This window comes from Cuculus canorus, chromosome 3, assembly GCF_017976375.1.
Source record: "Cuculus canorus isolate bCucCan1 chromosome 3, bCucCan1.pri, whole genome shotgun sequence".
Classification (NCBI taxonomy): domain Eukaryota; kingdom Metazoa; phylum Chordata; class Aves; order Cuculiformes; family Cuculidae; genus Cuculus; species Cuculus canorus.
This window is the reverse complement of record NC_071403.1, coordinates 32,552,340-32,564,763: the sequence shown is the minus strand read 5'-3', so window position 1 is coordinate 32,564,763 and position 12,424 is coordinate 32,552,340. Positions and strand designations below refer to the sequence as shown.

At 41.2% G+C, this 12,424-nt stretch overlaps 1 protein-coding gene across 1 annotated transcript in view; it reads right to left on the bottom strand.

The window, feature by feature from the left end:
- SLC16A10 (solute carrier family 16 member 10) overlaps positions 1–2,753 on the bottom strand; it is a 72,572-nt gene extending 69,819 nt beyond the window's left edge. Inside the window, exon 1 of the mRNA XM_009564850.2 lies at positions 2,291–2,753. Within this exon, the coding sequence (XP_009563145.2) occupies positions 2,291–2,549 (259 nt within the window). The 5' untranslated portion in view covers positions 2,550–2,753. The remainder of the gene's footprint in view (positions 1–2,290) is intronic.
- Positions 2,754–12,424: the final 9,671 nt, after the last annotated feature.

Sequence of the window (12,424 nt, the reverse complement as noted above, 5' to 3'; positions counted from 1 at the left end):
CTTTTTATCTGCTGCTTAGCATTTCACAGGAGGCAATTTCGTATTTGCAGTCCTTCACATGCACACAAGTCATCTATACAAGACAACTATCTCACTCTCTTCCCCACACTCAAGACCATTCGGATTTAGAAAAGCAAAATGAGTGGTTTCTGAACTGGAGAGCACATCTGACAGCAAAACAAAAATGCAGCTATAGGTTATTTTTTTTTTAATTTAATGAAATAGAAAAAAAAAAGTGATGCAGGAGGTGCTAGCTGCATCCAGGACTCGGTACACTTCTGGCTCTTCGAAGCAGGATCCAAAACAACTAGGCTGTAAATGCAGGTTCCATTCCCCTCTCCACTCTGCAGTTCGGCAAAGTTTCAAAAACATGGGTGGAGCACACCCTGAATTTCAGCTCACCTAAACACCAGTGATGCAATTACCCCACTGGGAGGTAAGAGATAACTTCAGTCCTTCTCTTGTTGATTATTTTGACTACTGTACCATTACGCTAAAGCCACGCTTTCTTAAGTACAAGACAACTATTTTGAGAGATCACTACTTGAGAATCAGATCCCCAGAAAAAGCAATTACACCTCCATATAATGAATAGGCAAAGTGTAAGCCACACGTGTGTCTCTGCATTTCTGACTGGCCAGTGGCTCCCAGATCAGTGTGCAAACGTTCACAGCAGCTCCTCGATCATCCTCATTTTTCTCACGTTCAGGGTAAGGAGCCTAGGCACCTGCTGCTGGGTGGGCATTTCCTTTCTGTGGAGCAGGCACCGCCACATCCCACGTTTCTAGCTCAAGAACACTAAACAATACACCTCATACATCACCATAAGCAGTTCAGACGCTGGAGAGCACACCACTTCGTGCTCCACAGGTTTCTTACATCAGTTTAAACACCTGCCATGATCTTCTACTTCAGATAAAAATATTGTTAAGTCGGGGACAAAAATCAGCTACTTTGTCTCCTACATCTTAACTGTAGGCCCACTTATCCCGATATTAAGGAAGACAAATTTCAAAACTCTTTTAAAGCTCTTAAACATTGCTCTGTACTGAGAAAGTTTCCTAGAAGGCTTACACCTCTGCAGGGCTACACAGCTGGAACACCTTTCTTTCTAGTAAGGAGCAAAAACATAAAACACAATGTTCAATATTTAAGCTACCTTTTAAAGTTTACTATAAAAATTATCACAATTATTAATTCATTATTACTGCGATAACCAAAAAATCTTATTTTCCTCAACTTACAAGTCAAAGCACAAGACACTTGTCAAAGATAACTTGCATAAAACTGCTTACCTCTGAATTAATTGGTACCTATGTGTCTAGAATGAATTAGCTCAGTGCTGGCAGAGTGAAGGTTTGGTTGCGATAGTGCTGTTACACCTTCACAGATGAGTAAATATCATCAACTTCAGTGGTGAGCTTGGGGATATCAGCTACAGCAATAAACCTGCACATCGAAATGCTGGTTTGGGCAACTGTTAAGCCCGTTCTTGACATATCTTAAGTTCCACTATACCCCCCCGTCAATTAATTATTTAGACTAATCATCAGAGAAATGGTGGCAGGGTGTGAGAATTGATAATTAAACATGCAAAGCAGCTACAGCAAAATTATTTTGTCATATATATCTGTCTTGTATCAAGAGATAATATACAGACAATCTCCAGACACGGATAAATAACGTGAAAGAATAAACAACCTCTTACAGCCGCAAGAATTTATTGATACGCTTGTAAGATGTAGCTGGTTTAGGGCAGGAGATAATCTATCTTAGGGCGACGAGAACGTATGGATACGCTTAGTTGTCTTGTAGGATATAGATGGTTTAGGTCAACAGATAACCTGTCTTAGGGCTGCGAGAGTTATTGATAAGAGTAGTTGTGTTGTAAGATGTAGCTCTTTTAGGTCAGGAGAAAACCTGAAGGGAGTCTCCAGACAGGGTTGGAGAGCCTTAAAGAATGAACGTTCTTTGGAGATTTACACGGTTCTTTGTGTAAAACTAGTCTATATACTCACTGCTGTAGTAAGATGGGATGCCTTTTTTAGGAGGGCTGAGTTGTAAAATACAATTATCATTGCCTTTGCTTCGAAGACTTCGTCCTTTCCAATATTTTACCAGCGAATGAGTGTTTCCCACAAGGGGAACAAAACTTCCCGCGACCTAGCGCGTGCGTTCTAACCACAGCTCACGACAGGCGCCTCCAGCCCCGCTGTGGAAGGAGCCGGGGCTCACCTGCTCTTCCCGGGACGGCGGCCCCGAGCCCCCGCCCAGCCCCGCGGCCGCTCACCCGTCTTGAACGCGAGCTGCTCGTCCTGGCCGCCGCCGAAGAGCTGGAGCATGGAGACGAAGAGCACCCCGCACGAGTTCTGGATGCCGAACACGGCGCCGTTGCACCACATGGCGGCCAGCATCACGGCCCAGCCCCAGCCGCCCTCGGGGGGCTCCGGGGGGGTCACAGCCCGCTCCCCGCCGCCGCCCTCGCCGCGCGCCTCCCCGGGGTCCTGCGCGACCCGCGCCGCCACCGCCGGCTCGCGGGCCGGCGCCATCCGCGCGCGCGGCGTGAGGGGCGACACCCTGCGGGGGGGGGAAGAGCGAGACCCTCCCAGCGCGCTCGCTGCGCCGCCTGCTCCTCCTCGAGACGTCCGCCCGCCTCAGCCCCTCGCCGCGGACATCTCGCGCCGCTCCGTCTGCCTGAGCAGGGCCGCCACCCCCGGCCCCGCACGCACTTCCCGCCGCCGCCGCGTTATTTTAAAAGGGGGGCTCCCGCGGGGGCGTCGGCGGCACGAGGGCTCCCCCGCGCGCCCATTGGCTGAGAGAAGGGAGGCGGAGTGGGGGGGGAGGTAAGGGCTTCGCTCACTCGCTCCCTCCTCCTCCTCCTCCCTTCCCCCCTCGCCCCCCCCTCCGCCAGCCTTCCTTCTCCGAGGGCGGGGCGCGAGGAGCGCTCGTGCCGCGGCCTCGCGGGGAAGGAGGAGCGGCCGCGAGGCGGGGAGTCAACAGTTAACGGGCCGAGTGGCCACGCGCAGGTTCCGCGTGGGGAGGGGAACAGCGCGCGGAGCGGCCGAAGGAGCCCCCGGAGCGCGCGAGGGGCGGGGGGCGTGGGAGCAGCGCGCGGAGCGGCCAAAGGAGCCCCCGGAGCGCGCGAGGCGAGCGGAGGGAGCCCGAAATTCGCCTCGACGGCACCGCTGCTGCCTCCTTGTCTTTCCTGTTTTTACCGAAACGCGGGACTTGGGCGTCTCTGGAAACGTTTCCCGCTTGCCGCTCTGGACGTTTCCTCCCTGCAGCCAGAGAAGTAGGGAAAGCTGAGGAGTGTTGGTGGAATCACGGGGTGAGTCGGATCGGAAGGGACCTGAAAGCCCGTCCAGTTCCAGACCCCTCACTGACCGGGCTGCCCAGGGCGTTTCCTAAGCCTGGGAAATGCAACTGAATAGCAACAAATTCATAGAATCATAGAATGGTTTGGGTAGGAAGGGACCTTAAAGCCCATCCAGTTCCAACCCCTGCCACGGGCGGGGACACCTCCCGCTGACCAGGCTGCCCACGGCATTTCCTAACTCTGCAAAAGGCAACTAAATAGCAACAAATTAATAGAAACATAGAATGGTTGGGATGGAAGGGACCTTTACAGGTCGGGATATCGTTAAGGAGACCAGGCTGACCAAGGCCCCATCTGACCTGGCCTTGAACACCTCCAGGGATGGGGCAGCCACAACCTCCTTTGGCAACCTGTGCCAGTGCCTCACCACCCTCAGCGTGAAGAAATTCTTCCTAACGTCTAATCTAATTCTCTCCCCTTCCAATTTAAAGCCAAAGGCATTGTTAAATGACAGGCTTTTTGACCTGTGCTCCTGCTTCCAGACTTTCAACTGCACATCTGTTCGTATGTTTGGCAGCTACTCGTGCTTTCAGCAGCTTGGGCCTGATGAGAAAGAGGAGCTTCTTGAAAGAGGATCAGCAGATCTAATCCGGATGCTTCATCCTTCCCCTTGAGACCTGGAAGGCTCAGAGCAGCCTCCTGCGTTTGTACACCATCCCCATCTTTTTGTATCAGAAGTTGGGCTGCTACTGCTGTATCACTCGCACCATCCAACTCTGCCTGTCAAAGCCGCTTCCTACTTCTTTGACCCTGAATCACCTTCTCCCTCCTACCTACCGGTGGCCACATGAAGAAACAAAACTTATTCCAAAGTAAAGCACTAATTCATAAGGCTATGCCTTGTTCAGCACAAATTACTCAGTTGCTCTCCAATTGAGTTGCAGCTAAAGAAAGAAAACTATTTAATGACACAATGAAAGCCTATGCAATAAAGCACATCGAATGTGTGTTGTCTTTAAGAATGCTTGGCTTTGGGAATTAATTGTCCTTCAGGTTTTTCATTTTGCGTGGTTAGTATTCTCCCTGTTTTAAAAAAATATAATTTAATTTTTAAAACAGTTTACAGCTACATTTATAATAATGAAGTGCATTTTACAGATGCACTAATCTTGCTGCATACTCTGCCTTGTTAACCATGCCCATCTCAGTTAAAGATAAAAACATTGTATGTACACATACAACAGCAGTAGAATACAAAAATGAAATAAAAGCCCATAACAAAACACAATATAGCTGTATGAAATACATAATAACTGTCAAAGCAAAGAGAGAACTTTTGGCTGACCATTCTAAAGCACATCTGTTTCCCCCAGGGAACAAGTTTTAATGCTTATGAAAAACCCCAAGCCTCTCGTAAGTTCAAATATGCTTAGAATAGTTCATAAGCAATTTAACGTGCAAAAGTTAACACTTCACGTTCTCCAGCAAGCCTTTTTCCAGGGGCCGTTGGGCAAATCTATTGAGCTTTTTTACGATAAATCAAGTTCCATCCATGACAACAGCTTTGAATAGTTATGACAGAGAGAACCTTCTTTGGAACTAGATTCAATCTTCACTGTTTGCCAGCAATTATTAACTTAATTAAACTTTCGGTTGCATATGAATAAACAAGGGCAAAATCCAAGACTAGGTCTTATTTTGACTGATCAGAAGGTACCCAGTTCTGCAAGCTCTTAATATGTTTCTAAATTTTAGTTAGACTCCTCAGATTACTCCAGCTGCCTTCCTGAATGGAGCTCTGTGAACTACGATAAATAGACAAATCAGCCTGAGGGAAGAACCATATATTTTTTCTGTTTCAGACAGTGTTCAGTTAAACATAAGACTAATTTCTTCTCTGTATATATTTCAACATAATATGAGTTTCATTTCCCTGTTTTGCAGAAACACTGTAATGAGAGTATGCCCCCCTCCTTTTTTAAGATAAAGGATATATTTAAAACAAACAATCAAACAAACACCATTGTAAACATATTATGCGTAACTTCTACTTCTGGGCATTTTTTAAAACAGGTTCTGTTCTCCAGTTCTCAAATGTTTCTTACACCCTGATTAGAATGGAACAACTATTTTCCCTTTCTCTGCACCTTCTTGGGACTGGAGAGCCACAAAATCTGATTCTCCACTACATCCAATTTTTATTAATTTGGTGCCTGTAACTATTCTGCATGTTCCTTCAGTATTCTGTATCTTATTGTCCTATTGCTGTTCATCAGAACTTAAAAAAAAGGTTTATATTGTAAAAAAAATAGGGCACATGGTGCCTTCCTTTCCAGGCCTTAAGCAGATATCTAGGGAAATGTTGTACCTCTTTGCTCTTTGGTACACTCTGCTCCTGTCAAGAACTAAGTCTTTTCCCTTTCAAGAGAGGTCTCCTGAGAATTCAGCTATTTCCCTAATAGTTCCCAAGAGCGAGAACAATAAAGGCTTACTCTTCGTAGTCAGATAATTTGCAATCTCCACCTTCTATGAAAAATGTACTTTGCAAACAGAAGATGGGCAGGCTTGGCTGCAGTTTGATTTCTAAACTTTTTGTAACCCAAATAATTCACAGTAAAACCCTTAGCCCTTAAATTCTTGCTGTCAAAAAAATGGCTATTTGAAATTGGAAAAAAAAAATGAAAACCATGTAAAAGGAAAACCACCCTCGTGGCTCTGGGATTTTGAGCCCTGCCTGATGACAAAAATAATAATTTTAAAAGAAAAGGAAAAAGAAGGAAGCTGGACATAAGAGAATTGCCATAAAAATAGTGAAAATAAAGCTAAATTGTTGTTATGAATAAGGAAAAAAAATCATAAAACCAACACCAAGACAGAGACGAAAGTGAAAAAATCAACTGAGAATGGATAAGCTGAGAAATGTGATGTGAGAAACACCTTGGCTTTGTCTAAGATTTGTTCCTGTTTATAGTGATTTACGTATTTTACATATATGGCTATAGCTGATAACACAAACAGCCAGCAATGATGCATGAGAAAGACATAATGCTTGCAACAGATCTGCCATAGTGGTACTTAGGTTATGTCTTTTTTAGGATCGATAAAATGCTGGTGCCAAAGGAGGAATTCGCCCTGTTGTTTGTGGGCTCTCAAAAGCCACAGACCAGGAAATAGCATCTTCTGCAAACCTATCTAAAATTCTGGCCAGCTCCCTATTAAACATTCACGTACTTTCTCACAAGCTATTGAAAATAGACCACTACTTCAGTAGCTCTCACATGCAGCACTTTCTTTGACCATAAGGAATGTTTTGATTGCCAACTACTTGAAAAAAATTACTGTAATAGTTGAAGTATGCTATTAGTGATGTATCAAGAGAGTTTTTTCCATAAATCATTTTATTCATAGAGCATTTCAAAATTATGTGGTGTTCTGCAAAGTTAGAGTGAACAGGATGCCAAGCCTGAAGAGTACATGTTCAGAGTTTAATTCTTCCTTCTTCTGTTGCTCTGACAAGAATTTGTATTGTAATCAACAAAAAGGCTATGCCTACATCATCCAGGAAAAAAAAAAAAAAAAAAAAAGATCTTTAGTTAAATGCCTAACTTTGTTGCAAATTTGCAACAAGCAGTACAGTAGAATCGAACTCAAGAAAGTTAAGCAGTATATAGAGAGGACATGAGGCCAACACGAAATTGTGTGACCACTTAGACTAACGCATGGTCTTACTGATTAAGCCTTTCTATTGTTTAATTTTCAGCTGGCATTTATAATGCACCTATTCAACAGAAGGATTTGGCCTTAAGTCAGAAAGATGAGATAAACAGGATAACCATTAAAACACAAAAACATATGGTATCACCAACTGCGTGAAGATCAACATTAGATTAAATCCCATTCAGTAAGCAGTGTTTATGCATCTCTCAGCCAGACAGGATGTTCTGCTGGTGTTTCAGACTGGGCTCCAGCTGAGCAGTATGAAGTGCAGGGATTGCATCTCACTGCTGAAGCAAGTGAGTCACATTTTCAAAGATAAAAAGCGCAGATTTTATTTGCTTGCTGTGAAGACCATTGATAGCATCTAACCTTAGTTTCAGCATTTGATAATACCTGCTGTAAAAGTTTCCTAAGGTGCTATTATTTCTCAAAATACAGTTCTCTCCTACTTCACAATAGCTAGAGAATTTTCTTCTTTGCCTTTTCAAATGCAAGAGGGCAGAATGAGAGAGGGAGACAGTAGCCTAAAAGTCTAACGAGTGAAGGTGAGGGTAAGCAGCAGGTCTGATTCCCACTATGACATTTACTTAAAACAGCAGCTTCAGACTTCTGCAAATGTTTTACCCTTTTAGGTTCACCTTGAGCATGGGTTTTGGCTCAGTTCTGGGTCCTTTACAAATTAAATTTGGTTTTAGATGAGACTTGACAGGCTGTTATCTGGGACATCATTAACATTGAACTGCTATTATTAAAGTGATAGTTACTAACTATAAAAGCCCCCCGCAAATCTCATTGCACAAAGACGAGTTCTTGATTGTAGTCTTTCGGTGAAGGATTCCTCTAACCTGCTTTGTCACTATCTCTGCTGTGAACAAGATCTTTAAGGTCCCTGCCAACCCTAACTATTGTATGATTCTGATTCCATGATACTATGATCTAATTAGAGCTGGTCTTCTACATAGTGTTGGTAGGAGGGGATAGGGAATTTCAGGGGACAAATTACTTTAAACATTAACGTTTATGATGAGATAAGTGATATTAAAAGAGCCCAGATGACTAGCTTAGATGTAGATGTGAGAAATCTAGACACCTAAAATTTGGTGAAATTAATACCACCCTCAGATATTAACTTGAAGAACATCTTAAGATAATTATTATTCAGACCCCAAGCATAGAATTTGTTTTGATCCTATTGCTAAATGAGGAAACATGAAGAATACTTTGTCCTAGCATGATCATTCACCTCTTTCTTGGCAGTGAAATAACTAACACTGTTGGCAACATTATCATTCAGCTTCAAAGTTAACATCTCTTTCAAATGAGCAGGAACTGCTTCAAGCCATTGTTTTAGGCTGTCTTCAGGCTTGGTTTGATACCACTATCCAAATCGAGTATTTCATATTGCACCTATTATCATAGCATCTAAACACCTCAAAGTTCCTTCCTTTGTTTACATGTATTTATCCAGACCACCTTTGCAATCTCAAGAACTCAACTTGATTTTCAACAAAAGTTCAGAGCATCAGAGTCACAAACATTTTATCAAATAAATCCAATCTCCTTGTTGTCCAGACGCAGATATCGGTCACCTGCTCAGTTGCTACTCAATTGACTTTTCAGGCTGCAAAAAGTCCAAAAAAACAAGGAACTACTACTTCAACCAATACAACCTAATTAACAAATGACCAGAAATAGGAGTTACATGAATCTTGCTTGCTTGCTTTTTAAGAATTCTGATTTCTATTCAAATTAATTTAACTCCATTTATCACCGTTTTCTTTTTGTCACTTTGAAAGTACTTCTGTATTAAAGACAAGGGTCAGCAGGTGTTAGTGGCCCCACTTCAAGATATGATTTACAACACTGTCAGCATTTTACTTGCTAGATAAGTGAAACTGTGTATCTAGGTGAGTCAATTCAACTATTAAGGCTTATTAAAACTGTTAACAAAGTCTTCCATGTAGAAAGTCTACTTGCCTTTGCAAGTTGAACAGACTTGTGCCGAGAAATACAAACATTAAAAAACCCTGATACTTTAAGTGTTACTAAATATATCAAGGTTACTAAATATATCAAAGAATACTTTCAGGTTGTATGTATTTGCATTGGAATACTTGAACTATATAAGACATATGAAATATATGATGAATCACTTCTTACAGCATATTACCTTGCAGCTGGCATAGAAGAATTTCATTTCATTCTATGTTTCTATTCACAAAGAGTTGCTTTGCTATGTAAAGGAGTAATAGAAAGGCAATCTTTTTTCCAACTATTTTTTGAAATTATTGTGCCAGCTCTACATCTGTTTCTTAACTATTATCTGAAATCCTGAATTTAAAATGGGGTATCCCACAGCAAAAAATCCAGCCTGTTTCATGTCAATTTAGAACAAAATTTATATACTCTTTATGGTTCAGTTTTCTCCAATTGATAGATTATTTAACCCATAGTTCATCCCGTATCTGGAAATATATGTTAACCAAATTTCAAAGACAGGCACATAGAAATGCCTCATTCAGTTTGTAACAATTGTATTTTGTGAAATAAACATGACGATTGTTGTTAGTACCATGAGTTATCTCCTCTCTCTCAACAGCAGAGCTGAGTTAATCCATAAATTGACAGGGATTTTTTTATTTTAAGTTAAATAAATCCCATATCAATGCCTTTCCTCTAAGTGTATATTTGCTTAGCTGCTAAGTAAAAATAAACGCTTACTTAAAAGTAAGCACACACATAGGCCCTGCACTTTCTATTTATACTCTGATAAAAATCTGTCCATTTATAATCCTTGCTTTCTACATAGAAATAAAATAGATTAATATAGAAAAAAAAGAATCTACTATATAGCATATATTTATACCAGTCAACTTCATAAAGGAATCATAAATTTAACTATTATTGCCTCCTCTGTTGTTTAAACTAAGGAAGACAGCATGCCGTCTCTCGCTAGCCTCACTCACAAGGAATAACAGGTTACCAAATAGCTGGTCATTCATAGCGCAGGATTTACTCGAAAGCCAGGCATACATCATCCAGATTCAGTACCTCCCAAGTGCTAGTGGTGCTGCCTCTGAAATAGCATTTTTGGTGACTTAAGGGATGCAAATAATCTAAGATTCCTCTCTGGGAAACTTAGATTGCATTCCCTAAAATGGATAAAATTAATCAATTTGCTTTGTCATCATAATGGTCTTGAATTACTTAAAAGAAAGGCTCTGAAGTGGTTCTACATTACACCAGGGTGTGACCACAGATACGTGACACAACAGATGCAGAGTCAGTTTTCAGGCAGAATTATTCGGTATATAAAATGTCTAATGATTTAGGTGTCTGTGTGTTACATTTTAGTTACAAACACTTTAAAATAAAGAAAAAAGTGAGTCTTCCCTCATACAGGTGAAATTGAGGTCATCTTACTTAGGAGTAATTTCTCCCTGAGATTGTAATATTTAAAATTAAATGACACTCCCCTTAAATTCCCCCTAAATTATTTAACTAAAAGCCTTCAGCTCTTCTAAGCTCTCCAAGCAGCATCTTCTAAACCTTTAAGAAGTTGCCAACTGTTTGACTAATGTAGTGCATGGAGTACCACCCTTTAAGAGAAAGATCATATGCTTAAATTGGACCAGATAAGCAATAAGATTATATAAAACCAAGCCACTTAAACCACATGAAGGATTCCTAAATACTCAACAATCTGATTTATAACCATACACAAGCATTACTATCATAGTTCTGAAATTCACTTTGCTGGAATTAACTGCAGAATACTACTGTGTATTAACAGGATTTTACAATTAATAATACCTTTTGAGCTACTGACTGGGCATGAAAACTGTGTATAATCTTTCTGTTTAAGGTCAATTTGCTACAGAGAATAATGTTACTAATCAGTAAGACATCTTAGATGTCTATGTGACTATCCAAATGTGCCTTGTATTCTTGCCAAGAAGGTCGCCACTGACATAAGGAGTTGATCTTACAAATAACCTGGGACCCTGATTTTTACAGAAGTAATATTTGCTCACCTTTTATGACTGACTTCATTCAGGCATTGTAATTCTGTAGTTCCTTTGATCTTAAGACATTTTGCTAACTGTACTTCTGCGTGATATCTGATAGTACATCAGGGACCAGTCAGTAGAGAAGCAGAAGCTAAAAGCCTATAAGCCCTTTCTTATACGTATCAATCTATGTCCACATATAGAAGAGTGTTTATTTTTTTAATGAATTAACTTACTATACCATGGCTATGTGGAAAAAAGCTGAACAAGAAGAAAAAAATATTCTGATACAAGAGCGTGCATATGAACTGTTGTGGAATGACTACAGAGCTTTAACTTCTGTTCACATACGAACAATTGGGGAGTAGCTACAGGGCTGAAGCTTTAGACTATTTTTTACTTTACACGGTTCAATAATTTGCATCAGCCTAACAAATGGGTATAATTAAAGTAGCATTAAATCTTAGCATGGAAACACTTGTTAAAAACCTGCTCACATTAATACATCCAGTCTCCTATGTGCTTTTCTCCTTGAGAGAAATAAACTTGTTCTTTATTCAATGTTAGCAGGATTTATTCACTCCAATTTAAATATAATTAGTGAAATTGTTAAGCAAGTTGCAGTTGCCAGATCTTTATGGCTGGTAATACCTCAGCCAAAGTACACACTATTGTCTGTTTCCAGTATGACTTTGCAAGGCTATCAGTTGGAAAAAGCAGTTTTCTGGTTGTGCAATAAATCCAATCGTAGCCAGGAATTAAAGACACAAACATAAAAGCCCAGCTTTGTATTTGACTTCAACTTTTAAAGTAGCACTGATACTTCAGGGTAACCTACAAGGTGGTTTGAGTGCCCTTTTTCCCATTTTGCTTTATCTGATATGCAGGAGCAATGCAAGAGAGCTGAACTTCTTATTTTTTCTGGCCGAGCTGTGTGTTTCTTATAAAGGTGACCTGTCAAGTTCATTTTGGGGATCAATCTATGTAGCAGATAGTAACTGGAAGCACTAGTTGCCACAGGTGGATTGATTTCTATTCTCAGTTTAGACATTGATTTGTGTTTGTGTCCAACCTCAGTCTCCCGCATTTCAAAGACTTGCTGACGCAGATAGACTCCAGTGTTCCTAACTCTGGATTTCCCAAGCAAATTGCCACGTACAGATCCCATGTTTAACCCCTTTCTCACCACCCTGAGTCCCTTCTCTCTCTTACCCCCAAACTAATTCCCCTAATTATTTGGATAAATTCCTTCTGAGTCTATCTTGCTGTTTCCTAACAACATGGTTTCCTAACAACAGTTTTGAGAAACAGCTCTGATGTTAAAGGGGCACAGGCTTAGCACCAGGATTTCTTACCCATGAACATGTGAGAGCTACAGGTT